At 39.8% G+C, this 17408-nt stretch overlaps 1 protein-coding gene across 2 annotated transcripts in view; it reads left to right on the top strand.

Moving 5' to 3' along the window:
• LPP (LIM domain containing preferred translocation partner in lipoma) overlaps nt 1-17408 on the top strand; it is a 681585-nt gene that overhangs the window by 559679 nt on the left and 104498 nt on the right. For both annotated transcript variants that reach the window (XM_030860949.3, XM_060298293.2), the window contains one exon: nt 11631-11800. In XM_030860949.3, coding sequence (XP_030716809.1) covers nt 11631-11800 — 170 coding nt within the window. The remainder of the gene's footprint in view (nt 1-11630; nt 11801-17408) is intronic.

Genomic DNA, 17408 nt, shown 5'->3' with positions numbered 1-17408 from the left:
TGTTCCATATTTTTCTCAAACTCTCGTATGGTCCAGAAAGTGTTCTTTCAATCCCAACCAGATCCTTCCTGTAGAACTTTCTGTGCCTTTCTTGTGCTGCTCTCCCGTGATCTCACAGGACCATAAGCTTCTGCAAGGTAGAAATGTGATTTCTTGCTCTGTTCTTTTTATAAAACATTGCACTGCACCTCAGAAATGATGATAGCCAGTGGAATTTATTAGAATGGAATTTAAACTTTTCTACCTTTAAACTCAGTGATAGTGCTATTCCGGAGGTGGCAAAGAAGGGTGACTATTTATTTCCTCTCTCACTTAAAGCCAGGTTGTGAAGGGACTTATTCTCTGAATGAAAGAGGAGAGGGAAAAAGTAGGAACCTTCTCGTGTTTTATTCAGATGTTAACAAAGAAAATTGAGAAGTGTGTTTCCTTAAAATTGACACCATTTTTATCCCAAACATTTTGGTAAGTGATAGCAGACAATTGTGCAAGCTTTTTGAGAGAGAGGAATTTTTCCAGGAGCATAGTCCCGGTGGGAAGTATTACCTAAAAGCAATCCGCTAATCGCTTTCAATCTTGCATATTTTCACATACTGTGTGCATACATACATGTATTAATAACTGTTCCCAAGACGTCAGTTCAGCGCTCAGAGAGCTCAGTGTTGCTATGCAAGTGCCAGAGATGGAATCCATGCCGACTGCAGTTTAGCAACGAGGATTTTACAGACACGCAAGGGCGAAGATGGCCTGAGGTCTAAGACTTCACGCCTGGGTGTCCCTCTGAGTTCTGATGTAGCATCATGTGTCAAATATTCACGGCATCCATCTGCCCACTCCACTACGAAGATAAATGGCACTGCCAGCATTTCCAAAAAGCTTAGCTCCTCACAATGTCTCCACTCACATCCAGTACTGCATTCCATCTTGTAGCTTTTGCATAGGAATTCCTTAGAATGTGGTCTCTGGATGCAAGTCCCAGATACATAAATATTTTCTGCTCTATTGTGCATGTGATTTGTATTAATATTCATAACAAAATTTATTTTACAGTGATATGTTTTGAAGGAATTCCTTACATCTTCTTGTCACTTATAATTTAGTATATATATATTCCTCCCAGTAACACTTTGAGTCACCCGGTTACTTGCCCAAAGTCACAGATATGGTAGTTCTAGGACTAGAACCCAGTTCTTCTACCCACAAATCTGCCACTTATTTCACTCAAGTGGTTCTTAGTCTTTAAAAAAAATAATAAATAACAAAATAAAACTGGAAACCTATCAAGTGAATATTGAATGTAACTCAAATGTACAAACCAAATTGATTCAGACCAGCTATGGTCAAACAGAAACCCGAACCTGGCCTTCTTTGGTCCCAAGGTACCTCTGCAGGGCCCAGTGCCCCACACCCTGCTGCCTTTTTTTCCATTTTCAGAGCATACAGATGTACAAATCCAAAGTATACCAGGTGTTTCAGACAGAAATGGAATGATTGTGCTGCTTCAGAGGGTAATGGCGTTAACCTTGTTCTGGAATCACGTAGGAGTCATCCTGTGGACTGCAGTCCCCGCACAGTACTTTGATGTATTGATACAGTGAAACTTCACCTTATGCTCAGGCCACAGCGCCTGCTAGTGGAAAGAAACTAACAGCTGAGGCAGCACACTGGGAAATAGTTTTGTGCAGCTGAAAGCACGCTGTACTGAGAGCCTGAAGGCCTGAATTCAGGTCTCACTTGCTGTTGGCTTGCTGTAGGATCGTAATCTAGGCGCTGCCTCTGCCTGAGCCTTTGCTTTTTCATCTGTAAATGAGGTTGCACTGGATGGTTTCCAAGTTTTCACACGCTCTTACACTTTAGGACTTTTAAAATCCTCTAACAATGTGTTATGGGCATTTCAGCACTAAGTAGAAAATCCAAAACCCAAGTAAGACTAATTGGCTTCCCTGGGACGTGTCAGGTGAGACTATCACCCATCTCTGGGTCCAGCACCATGCAAGCAGGTAACGTGGTCCAGCTCAAAGATCAGTAGCCTTGGGGTCAGATGAACTGAGCTTGAATTCCAACTCTATTATCTACCTTTCAAGTCATGCACGTGAGTTATTCCTAGCTAACTCAGTTGTTAAAAGAGGATAATTGTCTTATCTGGCTTTTAGTTTTTGTAAGGTTCAAATGAGAACATGGAAATGATGAAGTTTTATGTGAATTTGCAGGGTTACTCTCACTCTTCATATATCAGAAAGCTAAAAGAAGTAGTGTTAATTATAGCTTTCATGTTGCTCTTTTTGGTAGCGTCGGGTAAGAAAGCACATTTACTATTATAAGGCAATATATAAGTATAAGGAGTGCTTGTTAATATTATAAGGAGAAGATTATGGCTATCGTTAGGCATTGAAATACAGTAGCTTCGGGAACACCCAGCGTTAGGTTTGCTCTTAAATAACCAAAATACATTCGGAGATTTCCCATCAATAAAACTAAAAGTAACATGGCAAACAAAGTTTTTTTCAGCTTTGAGTGGAGGCTGAGGGAAATGCACATTCCCATGAGGGATACCCTAGAGCACATTTTAATCATAAGTCAAAAATAAACGTTGCAGTAGCAGTTTTAACTGTACTAGTAAACACTGATTTTTTTTTTCCGTTAACAGATCAATCATGAAATAAATTTTAAATATAGAAGAACAGATTAAAAATTAAGAGTCAGGATATGAAAATGCCCATGTGTAAAAATTAAAGTGAAAAGAAATCTTGCTTTAGCCAAAACAGATACTAATATTCCTGTTAGGAATGTTGTAAGGTTTATGCAAGCTTACATCTGCCAGGCCAGATGTTTTTAAGAATTTTGGAATTCTAAAGTCAAAAGCCAGGTTAAAGGACTAGTTAAGTGGGCTTTAAGGCCAGACCGACTGGTCCCCAATTCCAGCTTCAGTAGTTAACTCTGTGGCCTTGGGCAAGCTACCTAATCTCTCTAGGCTGCCATTTCTTATACTATAATGAACATAATGAGAGGACTACGTCATCAGGTTGTTGGAAGAATTACTTGAGATAATATATTTAAATACTTAAAACAGTGCTTGGCACATAATAAGTGCTGAATAAATCTTGATTATCATCACTCTGGGGTCCACAGATTTTTTCAAGATTGGGATTGAATTTCGAGCACTGAATTCTATTAATACCATACTGGTAAATATAAATCTTACGTAACTGCCTCATAGATGCAGCTTCCTCTTACCCGCTCATGGACCACCATCTCTGGTCCTAGTCATAATGAGCTCTTCGTTTTGAAGTTTTCCTCTACCTCCTTAGTTGGAGGGGGAAATAAGCAGGGACTGTACTAGGCACTTTGTAGCTGTTCCCATCATTGAACTTGGTGACCAGATAGTCAAGGCAGTCATCATCATGACTTTTTTTTTATTATTATTGAAGTATAGTCGATTTACAGTGTTGTGTTAATTTCTGCTGTACAGCAAAGTGATTCAGTTGTACATATATATATATATATATATATGTATATACATTTTTTATACTCTTTTCCGTTATGGTTTATCATAGGATACTGAATACAGTTCTCTGTGCTGTACAGTAAGACCTTGTTGTTTATCCATTCCTTTTTACAGAGGCTGAGAAAAGGTTACCCCTGTGCACAGGACTTAGCACAGAATAGAGACTCAGTAAGTGCATTAGTGGAGGGGTTGAAAGAATAACTGGATAGATGACTCAACTACTTGTTTTGAAAACAAGGGACTTCAGGATCAGAGAATTTAGGAAACTTGTCCAGGTTCCCATAGCTAGTGAGTCACACGGGCAAGACTCGCAATTCTGTCTGATTGCCTTTATACCATGGAATATGTAATTTTGTTCAAAGGGCACCATGTATTGTATCCCAAACTGCAAAGCAGTATTGTTTTTTGTTTTGCTTTTGTTGTTGCCTGGTTTTTGGCTATGTTTTTACTGCTCTTCCTGAGACTGGAAGTTGTTGTCAGGAAGTAATTTTCCTGACCACTGTGCCTGTTATATTAGTTTACTGAAGGTTAGGACCAGGGTACATGGTGACCAACTTCCTCCTTCTGCAGTTTCCTAGGATGGAGCTCCTTAGGGCCAGGCCTTTTGGTCCCAAACATCAGTGCTTTCTAAGAACACTCTAGGATGAACTCCACTTTGTGGAACATATGAACGCGTGGTTCCCTTTAGAACAGTGGTCCCCAACCCCACTGCGCATTAGCATCGTGATTGTAGGGCCTGCCCCCCAGACCAAATAATCAGAATCTCTGCAAGCAGAGTGTGGCCATCAGTATTATTTTAAAAGCGTTCCTAGTGGGAAGCCAGAGTTTGAGATTCAACAAAGGGTAAGGGTTAGGGTTCAACCAAAGGTCTCTGAAGGACCCTTAGCTATACTGATTTCACCACATGTAGCTGATTCTGACACTTCACTAAGCTCACCTGAGGCTTGGGGTGTTGGAGAAGTGATGCTTTACTGGCTCCTCTTTCCCTGGGAGTGGGAACACACCCCACTCCTCAGCAATGCCGAAAACATCACAGTTATGATTGAATAATGAAGTGTATTCCTAGAAAACCACAAGCTGATGGAGAAGATGGACTTTAGAAGTCTGACCTGGTTCCCATCCCAGCCTCACCTCATTTCTACCTTTGAGACCTTGGCCAAGAGACTTAACCCCTGGTTTCTTATCTGTCAAATAAGAATAGATAAATGTTGATGGGACTAAACCAGAGAATGCTTGTAGAGAGCTTAAGGCAGTGTCTGACCCAATGGAAAAAATACAGTAATTTTCTTTTATGTTTTTGTTATGCTCCTTCACAATGCAGTGTATTTAAATCAGTGAAACATGCTTGCTTATGCAGTCCTATGTGGGACTTCCCCTCCCAATTTACCTCCTTACCTGAAGGTCCAACCTAAGCAAATATGTGTCTATAAATGAATCACCTCATGGTTAGACTTTGTAATGACTTCCTTTTACCAGGTCACTCGTTTCTCACTCCATTTCATCTGGTTTGTTGCCCAGGCCTCTGTCCACCCATTCCCGAACGATTCTCTCTGACAATTTTTGAGAGTCTGTTTGTTTTGTTTTGTTTTCTTGTTACTTAGCTTAATTTCTTATTTTGTACTAAAATGCTTCTTATTTTGTCTCCTTCTGAAAGCTCTACATGTCTGCCGTTGGTTCTAGTGCTATTGTAGTCATTGCTCCTTTTCCTGTTGTCTGCCTGTGCACACGTGTGCCTGAGAGAGAGAGACGACAGAATAGAGAAGAGAAAGAGAGGAGAACAGCTATCTGCCCTCTGCTTCTCATTCCCATCCATGTGCCCGTTGAATCTGCAAGCCGTCTCTGCAAGGACCATCTAAGCAATAACAGTGAAGTAGTATAATACAATTATATACACACAAGCAGTGACAAAATTAGATGTGTCCTGCAGTCCAGCTTTTAATATATGTTAAGGATCCCAAGATTCACAGAGCTAAATAGCACTAACCATAGGAGACCGGATACTGGTACAGTATTTAAAGGCAGAGTCCAAGAAAATATATAAAACTTGATTTGATGTACAATGTATACTATGTGGTATCATTATCTTAAATGGCTATCGGTTGACATTCTTTGTGTGTTCTGTATTGTCTAAGGCCACACAGCAGTGCCATATGATAAATTTATTTACAGCACAAAAGAAGCCTGTTCTATAGGAATACTTGTAATTAATATATGTGAACTGCTTTCTCTGGCTTAATGCTGTCAAAGTATTTTATGGTAAAACTCAGCTGATTCTCTTCGTGTATGTTATCAATGTATGGAAAGCCACTGAAAACTCTTCAAACTAAGACATAAAGAGACAGCATTAGGGAAATTACTCTTGTTGGTGAAAAGCAAGATATATTATGATGCCACCGAAATTTCTTTTTTTCAGCCAACTCATGGTTAACAGTCTGTCCCCTGTTTTGCGTGCAGATGAAGTCTGTCTGGACGATTCTTGTCAGCTGTTATTCTGACAAGCAGTGCAGAAATAGGCACCCCTTGGAACAGTGGCTTAACTTTCAATCACCTGGAGAGCTTTTAAAAATTCCAATCCTAAGACATCCCACCTCAGACCAGTGAAATCAGAATCTCTGGAGCTGGGACCCAGAGATCAGTATTTTTTTTTTTTTTTAATTCCCCAGATGATTCCAACATACAGGCAAGGTTGAGAATCACTGTCCTAGGACTTATGCAGCTTAAAAAACAGGTTATCTATTATGCCATGCATTAATACTACAGGGTTTCATAAAGTAAAAGCTTTGGTGATTAGAAAATGCCATCATCCTAGATTTCAGTGAATGTCATATGGACCTGTCACATAAAGAGTACAAACTTGTTCTATGATCTTTTTGTACTTTCAGTGGAAGATAATTTCTGAATCAACTTAATGGAGCCTGTGCTTTAGGAAGATAACTCCAGTGGACACATGTAGGGTAAATTGGAGCAAGCTTTGTTTCTAGGAATAATTTGCTATCAGTTCACTACTCTGATGTAACTTTATTGATTCAACTTTTGGAGCAGGACTTTGTTCAGAATATATTTGAAAAGGTGCTTAGTGAGAAAGCTGATAGATCATACAATTGGCATATAGAGTTTCAAGTCATTATAATATTTAAAGATAGACTATTAATTTTGCTTATGCCAAAAATTTCTGTTACAAGGCAAGTGGCAAGGAGGAGATGGAGACATATGTGACCTGGCTTTATGTCTGCATAAATGTACTAGTTTGCTTTTGATGTTGAGTGATGCACAAGTTTGAGAGTATGTCACCCCCCCATCACCATGCCACCGACTCTCAAAATGACTGGACATTTTTGGTCTCACCTCAGAAACAAGCAGTATCTGCAGAAGAGGGTCTATGGCCTATCGTATTAATGGTGTACTGGTCACAAGAACTTCATTTTTAAATGAAATTTTATTTTCATATTATAAAGAAAATAAATTCACATTACAGAAAGAGAAAGCTGGCACCAGTGAATATGAAAACCCATGTCCCACCACTCCACCTGTCTTGCTTAACTTGTAGATTTGACTGTAACGTCGCCCTTCACCCATGCCATTCCTAAAATGGCTTGTTCAAAAACTATCTAAACTTCTAGACTTAGCTCAAGTAGTAAGACCACCATAAAGCCTGTCCATTTGTAAGAGGGAGTAAGTCAGAGCTAGTGGAACAATCAGGAAGTCATTGCAATGACCCATTATAGATAATAAGCCCAATGTGGGCAGCAGACCTGTGATGGAAGAGAAGCATTTCAGAGACTTTGCAGAGGTTGTAATAGTTGTGGGAGTGGGGAAGAAGGAGGGGGAGGGGTGAGAAGAATCCCTGACTGGCTCCACAATCGATACAATGCGTTATCGATATATAACAAACGATAACACATGGACAAGACTTTTTTGGTTCTGGCATCTCAATTCACTGACAAAGTTACCCCCAGGCTGTCTAACTCTCTGCCCTTGGATTTTTCTTTTTTTTTTTTTTTTTGCGGTACGCGGGCCTCTCACCGCTGTGGCCTCTCCCGTTGCGGAGCACAGGCTCCGGATGCACAGGCTCAGCGGCCATGACTCACGGGCCCAGCCGCTCCGCGGCATGTAGGATCTTCCCGGACCAGGGCACGAACTCATGTCCCCTGCATCGGCAGGCGGACTCTCAACCACTGCGCCACCAGGGAAGCCCTGTCCTTCGATTTTTTAAGTTATGTGCTAAGCTTTGCCAGTGAGCTCCTCATACCATCCCTGGGTCTGAACTTGACCCTGAGCTTTCCACTGGCCCCTAATCAACAATGTTTCCTTCATACTCTGATGCCTCCAAGTCTGGTACCATTCCCCTGGTTTTTCTCGTTTAAAAGCGCTGAGATATTTGTCTCCAAGATGGGCAGCAAGATTGCAGGATGCTTTTAATGATGTGTAGCATGAGCCCCTCTAGGGGCAAGGACGTATTATGCTCTAGTGACTTTCTTTCCATTGTGAATGCCTCCCTAAAAGGTATAGTTTGTACATTTTTGTTAATGTGAAAAGGTAACATTCGGGCATCTTTTCTGTCATGCTGTAGACAGAAAGTGTAGAGAGAGCTATTTTTAATTTTTGTTCTTTGCTCTTTTCTGTGCTTGTGATTTTAAAGGTGCCAGACTGACTGCCCTCGAGCCTGGTGTCCCCGATTTCTCCCAAGAATAGGAAAAATACGGGAGGCAGCAAGCTGGTCATGTCTGGGTCCAGCATATTAGCCTGACCCACTCTGGAAGAATATTCTCCAAAATATAAAGGAAAAGATTGTTCCTTGTGAACACAGTCCATCTGCTTTCATAGCTGAGAGGACAAAACCTTGTTGTCCCACCACCAAGCCACTGCAGAGTGTCTGGATCCAGGAAACCCAGCCACTCATCCACTATGTGGAAAAACTAGAATGTTTTTTTCTCTGCCATCCCCACCTGTCAAAGTTCCATCCTTTAAGGTTGGACTTAAATGCCTCTTTCTCCACAAAACCTTTCCTGAGCCGTCTCAAGTGTGATGTTCCTCCCGCATCTCCAGAGCACTTTCTCAGATGACACCACATTTTGTCATGTGATTGTAGGATGTTATATAGTCTCATAATTGATGTGAAAGGCACTGACGTCGCCTAATTCATTTCTGGGTATCATACAGATTACAGTACTGGGCAAAGAGTAGATACCTGGGGAATGCCTGTTGAATACAATGAGAATTCCAAAGCTTAGCTTTTCATCCTGCCCTTTAGGGCTCTGCTCCAACCTTTCCCTTTAATCAGTGATTGAAATTTTCTCCTAGATCCTCATGGGTAGCTCTCAAACTCTCCATAAACCATGTAGACTCAGCCTCCTGGATTCCATATATTACACATTGGGCAGCCATGGTCTGGAATCATAATTGCTACCTCTACCTGTCTCATCGACCACCATGACCAATAGTCAATCACATTTGGCCAGAACAAATTTTTTCAAAAGTGTGGTCCACAGATCGCTGGTAGTCCCTGATGGAGTATCAAGGAGTCCAGTTTGGTGTCTAGAAAAGGAAAGAGTAATAAATAATTATTTTGTTGACTTGCATTTAATGAATCTGAATTGTAAAACTACAATATTCACAGGAATCCAATATGCTCTTAATGAATCATCACATCTTAAAGATTGCATATGTACCACCAAACCTATGTTGATCGGTGTTGTTTATCCAATGTTCAGTAACATTGCCATTAAGCTCACAGTATTTTCATGTCATTAGTATGTTTTTTTTCTACTGCTGCGAAACCTACAATTTTTTTTATCGTTACTATATTACCCTATTTCTTCAGTTCGCCAAAATAGATCAGTGATTTGAATATGATTCTTTGAAAGTAGAAAAAATAGTAATAAAGATAATCCCATAAATACCACTTTAGATTAATATTACAAATGTAAACATTAGTGAAGACAATTCAGTATAAATATTGGAAATGAATCTATATACACTGGGATGAATGTGATTATTTTGCACAAGCAGTTGAAAAAGAAAATTTGGAATGCTGTGATGATGATGATGTAATTTTTTAAATTATATTTTATGGATCGGTGATCCATTCGCCTATACTTTATGGCTTGGTGATCCATTCGCCTGTAATTCCCAATATGTTCTTTGTAGTGAAATGTTGTCAGATAGTGACATGAAGCTCTCAGACTTTTAGCATCCTTTTCAAACATAGTATAGTGAACTTTCTAGTAAATCAATGTGTTTTTTTCTGAATAATCACAAAATAGTGCCATATGAAAATCCTAATTTTGATACTAAAGGCAATGAGAGTCTAAAATTTTAAAGCACGTTTCTAAGGTGGTACATCTTTTACTAAAAAACAGACACAAGTTCACTCTTGGATAGAAGTTTGTAAATCAAGCCACAAAGTTTATTACAAACATTTATTTTATAAAAGTTTATCAAATGAAAAGAATATGATGTCAAGACTTAATAAAAATATCAACTATGGTGGAAGTGGCTCAGTTTCCAAAAGTTTGACTCTTTCTTCAGCGCTTGATATTTCTCTTTCTTTAGGGGGGAAATGTTCTATAGTTTGGGCTATATTTTAAAGATGCATTCAAATTCTGCAACAAAATGTACAGAAATACTTTCCAGGGCCAGTGCAAGAGAGGATTAGAAACACATTTGCCTCTTTTCTCCCAAGTTGAAACATTTAAACCTCCTCCCTTCTAGGTGTGAAATAGTCGTCAATCCAATGTGATGGAGGGCTGAAGGCAGCCTTTAGTGAGAAATCTCTCCATAGTGTCAACTCTGTGTTCAATCCTGATACACAGAACTAGGCAGAAGCAAGACAGCAGAACGGTTAGGACCATCGACACTGAAGCTAGACTGCTTGGGCTAGAAGGTAGTCAACCACTTATGTAACCCAGTTTCTTCACCTGTAAAATAGGGATACTAATAGTACTTGTCACATAGGTTGTTGTGAATATGAAATGAGTTAATATACGTAAAGCACATAGACAATGCCTGACCCACAGGAAGCACTAGTTTTGCTAAAGCTTATCTGTAACAGCCTGCCGATTCCTGCTGACGTTCCCAGTGACTTGTAATTACTTGTTAGAACTTTTTACCTTCGTAGAAATAAAGAATAAGAAGGGAAACTGAATGCGGCTCTGACCTCTGGCTCAAGATTCCCATGGTGAAGCCAGCTATGGATACAGACTGCAGCCAGCACAATGCCTCTCAATGACATAATTTTTTTTTTTTGTAAATTACATGTTAATGTTATTATTCAAATTTTAATGCAGTTTTTCTTTAACCTAAACACAGTGTCCATATGTGGTCAGAAGCCCCACAAATCAATTTAATCATGCTGAAAATTTGCAGAACACTGGGCTGGACAGGGACAACCTAGGCCATGAGGGACTCAAAATCCTACAGTCTGTGGAACTGTTGCATGATTAAGGGATATTCAAACTATAAACAGACTTGGAGGCAATGCTGATCTGTAATATCTTAAAGGGTGTCAAGTGGAAGTGATGAGACTTATTTCTTGAGGCCCTAAAGGACAGAACTGGGACTATTGGGTAACAGAATGAGGAGGCATTCCGGCTCAATACGAGAACACTTTCTAGCCGTCAGCGCTATCTGGAAATAAAAGGGACTACTTTTTTATCTGCCTGTCACTGAGGGCTGGATGCAGAGGTTTTGCAAGCCAGGCTTTTGTGGAAGGAGTTGAAGTTTGAGTTTGGACCCAGTTCCCTCACAGTCTAGCTGGACACATAGTCCATCCAAGGAGAAAGACTCTTCTAGATTATGCCTTCCACTCCTACCATCCTGACTCATGTTCCTCTTAATTTGTGTGTGAGATTAGAGGCAGAGCACTGGCCTCAACATCAGGAGACCTGAGTTCTACTCAGTCGCTCTCCGTGGGACCTTGGCTGTGAGGGTCAACTTCTCAACTGATTCGTAAAATCCCCGTCATGCTGGCCTCATGGGGGCTGTAGCGGTCATCCTGCCTCATGATGGTGATGGCGGCGGTGGTGATCCCACCTGCTGTTGACATTACAGATGTGCTGTCCCCACCACGCATTGTCTTCTTCAGAAGGACTGAAGGTGTTCTGAACAGTCAACCCCTTTTTTCTTTCAGGCCGCTGTGCTCGCTGTGGGGAAAATGTAGTAGGGGAAGGTACAGGATGCACTGCCATGGATCAGGTCTTCCACGTGGATTGTTTTACCTGCATCGTCTGTAACAACAAGCTCCGAGGGCAGCCCTTCTATGCGGTGGAGAAGAAAGCCTACTGTGAGCCCTGCTACATCGTAAGTTCAGATTTGGTCCTCAGGTACTTTACAAAGATGACTTTGTTGGCAAAATGCCAGTCACTCTAGCTCAAACGTAGCCATCAGATCTTTGCTTCTCATCAGATTTCAAAATATGCCTGTGTGTAAATTGGTATATCTTAATTTTTATCCATATGCCCCCTGTTCATATGAGGTCAAAGGGTGCATTAGATGGGGCTAGCATTCAATTAGTGGCCTACCAGAAAGATCATCTCCCTGTGGCTTACAAGCATATATGTACAAGCTAACACGTTGCCCCTTAAAGCATCAGAAGGTTTCCCAAGTAGCAGAGTCCCACCACTTCTTATTAGATCTCACTCCGTATTTGATGTCGTATTTGTAGAGAAACGTTGCACGGCCTTGGGACTTGTGAGTGGTCTTTCAAACTGCTGGATCCTTTGAATCACCTTTTTTCTACCCAGAATTTCTCTTACCTGTCATACTCAGCAGGTTTTCATGATGCAGTTAGAGAAACTATTATAGAGTACCTTAAAGGGAAATAAATAGTCATGCTGACTGAGCTAATAATTGTCTCCTTTTTTTAAATACACAACTATATTTTAATAACATAGCTGGGTGACTAAAAAATACTCATAGTCACATTATCTTAGCTGTTTGTCAGGCTACTGAAATCTACACGTTAAGCTATCTTCTGATAGAGCAGTTTGGTAAAAGAACATAAATTTTTTTAATCTAAAGTAAATTTCCTTTCTATCCTTCTACACGATTTTATCTCTCTGTTGAACACTTGTTAGTGGAAAAAGTAGTGCTTTTTTGCAAACCCACACAAGAGGCGTGATTTGGCCCTCAGCACCCCTGGCATTCCAACGTAAGAGAAATCTTGGGTGCGAGGTATTGGAAGTTATACACATAGCTTTGCAGAGCCCCGAGGTTCAGGTTTATTGCAGAAGTTTCTGGCCTCACTGGGATTTTCCCATAACCTGAAAGCTCAAACTCATTGCAGCCCTGGAATCTGTAGCATTGATCTGAAATTTCTTCAAGATTAAGATCTTGCAGGATTAAATATTGTTTTGCATCTCTTAAGTTCAATTTTATTTCATTTTCCTCCCCAAGGGCAACTTGGCCACATATAACATCATTATAGTACCACACAATGTTGGAGCTGGAAAAAAAAAGCTTAAGATCATTTGTCTAACTCCTCTCTTTAGAAGTGAGAATACAGGGACTTCCCTGGTGGCACAGTGGTTAAGAATCCGCCTGCCAATGCAGGAGACATGGGTTCGAGGCCTGGTCCAGGAAGATCCCACATGCCGCGGAGCAGCTAAGCCCGTGTGCCACAACTACTGAGCCTGCTCTCTAGAGCACGCGAGCCACAACTGCTGAGCCAATGTGCCACAACTGCTGAAGCCCGCAAGCCTGGAGCCTGTGCTCCTCAACAAAAAAAGCCACCACAATGAGAAGCCCACACACCGCAACGAAGAGTAGCCCCCGCTCGCTGCAACTAGAGAAAGCCTGCATGCAGCAACAAAGACCCAATGCAGGCAAAAATGAATAAATAAATTTATAAAAAAAAGAAGTGAGAATACACAGAGAGGAAGAAAATGACTTATTTTATTAGTGTCAAAGCCAGGATTAAATTCAGGTGGTCACGCTAGTCTCGTATTTGGTGCAGACACCGCAAAGCTTTAGTTCATCCAGAACATAAACACACCACAAGGCTTTAGTTTATCCAGAACATAAACACAAACACAGTGATATCCCGTTGCTTTGGAAGGGACAATTACATATCAGGAAAAGTCTAGTGAACAAAAGTATGTCTCTTTAGGAAGTAAAAATGTTTCAAACATCGCTCTTAGAAATCTTTGTTGAATGAGAAAAGTACAAAATTCCCTGCCTTTGTAAACAGACTGTGTGGATTGTCCTTGACACTGATCTAGGACCACAGGGAATTTATTTATTACACTGAGCTCAGCAGAGCCTCGAGAAGCAACTATGACTGTTCGTCCATACACTAAGTGACCACAGAATACACTGGTTTTTGTAATTTTTGTGTCTATTTTTCACCCTTTTTTTCCCATTTATTTTACTTTATTTTTTTAACATCTTTATTGGAGTATAATTGCTTTACAATGATGTGTTAGTTTCTGCTTTATAACAAAGTGAATCAGTTATACATATACATATATCCCCATATCTCTTCCCTCTTGCGTCTCCCTCCCTCCCACCCTCCCTATCCCACCCCTCTAGGCGGTCACAAAGCACCAAGCTGATCTCCCTGTGCTATGCGGCTGCTTCCCACTAGCTATCTACCTTACGTTTGGTAGTGTATATATGTCCATGCCTCTCTCGCTTTGGCACAGCTTACCCTTCCCCCTCCCCATATCCTCAAGTCCATTCTCTAGTAGGTCTGTGTCTTTATTCTTGTCTTGCCCCTAGGTTCTTCATGACTTTTTTTTTTTCTTAAATTCCATATATATGTGTTAGCATACGGTATTTGTCTTTCTCTTTCTGACTTACTTCATTCTGTATGACAGACTCTAGGTCTATCCACCTCATTACAAATAGCTCAATTTTGTTTCTTTTTATGGCTGAGTAATATTCCATTGTATATATTTGCCACATCTTCTTTATCCATTCATCCAATGATGGACACTTAGGTTGTATCCATCTCCGGGCTATTGTAAATAGAGCTGCAGTGAACATTTTGGTACATCACTCTTTTTGAATTATAGTTTTCTCAGGGTATATGCCCAGTAGTGGGATTGCTGGGTCATATGGTAGTTCTATTTGTAGTTTTTTAAGGAACCTCCATACTGTTCTCCATAGTGGCTGTACCAATTCACATTCCCACCAGCAGTGCAAGAGGGTTCCCTTTTCTCCACACCCTCTCCAGCATTTATTGTTTCTAGATTTTTTGATGATGGCCATTCTGACTGGTGTGAGATGATATCTCATTGTAGTTTTGATTTGCATTTCTCTAATGATTAATGACGTTGAGCATTCTTTCATGTGTTTGTTGGCAGTCTGTATATCTTCTTTGGAGAAATGTCTGTTTAGGTCTTCTGCCCATTTTTGGATTGGGTTTTTTGGTTTTTTTGTGATTGAGCTGCATGAGCTGCTTATATATTTTGGAGATTAATCCTTTGTCAGTTGCTCCATTTGCAATGGGAGAAAAATATTTTCTCCCATTCTGAGAGTTGTCTTTTGGTCTTGTTTATGGTTTCCTTCGCTGTGCAAAAGCTTTGAAGTTTCATTAGGTCCCATTTGTTTATTTTTGTTTTTCTTTTAATTTCTCTAGGAGGTGGGTCATAAAGGATCTTGCTGTGATTTATGTCATAGAGTGTTCTGCCTATGTTTTCCTCTAAGAGTTTGATCGTTTCTGGCCTTACATTTGGGTCTTTAATCCATTTTGAGCTTATTTTTGTTTATGGTGTTAGGGAGTGATCTAAGCTCATACTTTTACATGTACCTGTCCAGTTTTCCCAGCACCACTTATGGAAGAGGCTGTCCTTTCTCCACTGTATATTCCTGCCTCCTTTATCAAAGATACGGTGACCATATGTGCGTGGGTTTATCTCTGGGCTTTCTATCCTGTTCCATTAATCTATCTTTCTGTTTTTGTGCCAGTACCATACTGTCTTCATTACTGTAGCTTTGTAGTATAGTCTGAAGTCAGGGAGCCTGATTCCTCCAGCTCCGTTTTTCGTTCTCAAGATTGCTTTGGCTATTCAGGGTCTTTTGCATTTCCATACAAATTGTGAAATTTTTTGTTCTAGTTCTGTGAAAAATGACAGTGGTAGTTTGATAGGGATTGCATTGAATCTGTAGATTGCTTTGGGTAGTAGAGTCATTTTCACAATGTTGATTCTTCCAATCCAAGAACATGGTATATCTCTCCATCTATTTGTATCTTCCTTAATTTCTTTCATCAGTGTCTTATAATTTTCTGCATACAGGTCTTTTGTCTCCTTAGGTAGGTTTATTCCTAGATGTTTTATTCTTTTTGTTGCAATGGTAAATGGGAGTGTTTTCTTGATTTCACTTTCAGTTATTTCATCATTAGTGTATAGGAATGCCAGAGATTTCTGTGCATTAATTTTGTATCCTGCTACTTTACCAAATTCATTGATTAGCTCTAGTAGTTTTCTGGTAGCATCTTTAGGATTCTCTATGTATAGTATCATGTCATCTGCAAACAGTGACAGCTTTACTTCTTCTTTTCCAATTTGGATTCCTTTTATTTCTTTTTCTTCTCTGATTCCTGTGGGTAAAACTTCCAAAACTATGTTGAATAATAGTGGTGTGAGTAGGCAACCTTGTCTTGTTCCTGATCTTAGTGGAAACGGTTTCAGTTTTTCACCATTGAGGACGATGTTAGCTGTGGGCTTGTCATATATGGCCTTTATTATGATGAGGAAAGTTCCCTCTATGCCTACTTTCTGCAGGGTTTTTATCATAAATGGGTGTAGAATTTTTTCAAAAGCTTTCTCTGCATATATTGAGATGATCATATGGTTTTCTCCTTCTGTTTGTTAATATGGTGTACCACATTCATTGATTTCCACTTATTGAAGAACCCTTGGATTCCTGGGATAAACCCCACTTGATCATGGTGTATGATCCTTTTACTGTGTTGTTGGATTCTGTTTGCTAGTATTTTGTTGAGGATTTTTGCATCTATGTTCATCAGTGATATTGGCCTGTAGTTTTTTTTTTCTTTGTGACATCTTTGTCAGGTTTTGGTATCAGGGTGATGGTGGCCTCATAGAATAAGTTTGGGAGTGTTCCTCCCTCTGCTATATTTTGGAAGAGTTTGAGAAGGATAGGTGTTAGCTCTTCTCTAAATATTGGATGGAATTCCTCTGTGAAGCCATCTGGTCCTGGGCTTTTGTGTGTTGGAAGATTTTTAATCACAGTTTCAATTTCAGTGCTTGTGATTGGACTGTTCATATTTTCTATTTCTTCCTGGTTCAGTCTCGGCAGGTTGTGCATTTCTAAGAATTTATCCATTTTTTTCCAGGTTGTCCATTTTATTGGCATAGAGTTGCTTTTAGTAATCTCTCTTGATCCTTTGTATTTCTGCAATGTCAGTTGTTACTTCTCCTTTTTCATTTCTAATTCTATTGATTTGAGTCTTCTCCCTTTTTTTCTTGATGAGTCTGGCTAATGGTTTCTCAATTTTGTTTATCTTCTCAAAGAACCAGCTTTTAGTTTTATTGATCTTTGCTGTCGTTTCCTTCATTTCTTTTTCATTTATTTCTGATTTGATCTTTATGATTTCTTTCCTTCTGCTAACTTTGGGGTTATGTTGTTCTTCTTTCTCTAATTGCTCTAGGTGTAAGGTTAGGTTGTTTATTTGAGATGTTTCTTGTTTCTTAAGGTAGGATTCTATTGCTATAAACTTCCCTTTAGAACTGCTTTTGCTACATCCCATAGGTTTTGGGTCGTCATGTTTTCATTGTCATTTGTTTCTAGGTATTTTTTGATTTCCTCTTTGATTTCTTCAGTGATCTCTTGGTTATTAAGTAGTGTATTGTTTAGCCTCCATGTGTTTGTATTTTTTACAGATTTTTTCCTGTAATTGATATCTACTCTTATAGCGTTGTGGTCAGAAAACATACTTGAT

Source organism: Globicephala melas, chromosome 4, assembly GCF_963455315.2.
Source record: "Globicephala melas chromosome 4, mGloMel1.2, whole genome shotgun sequence".
Taxonomy (NCBI): Eukaryota; Metazoa; Chordata; class Mammalia; order Artiodactyla; family Delphinidae; genus Globicephala; species Globicephala melas.
The sequence above is the reverse complement of the archived record's forward strand: the minus strand, read 5'-3'. Positions and strand labels throughout refer to the sequence as shown.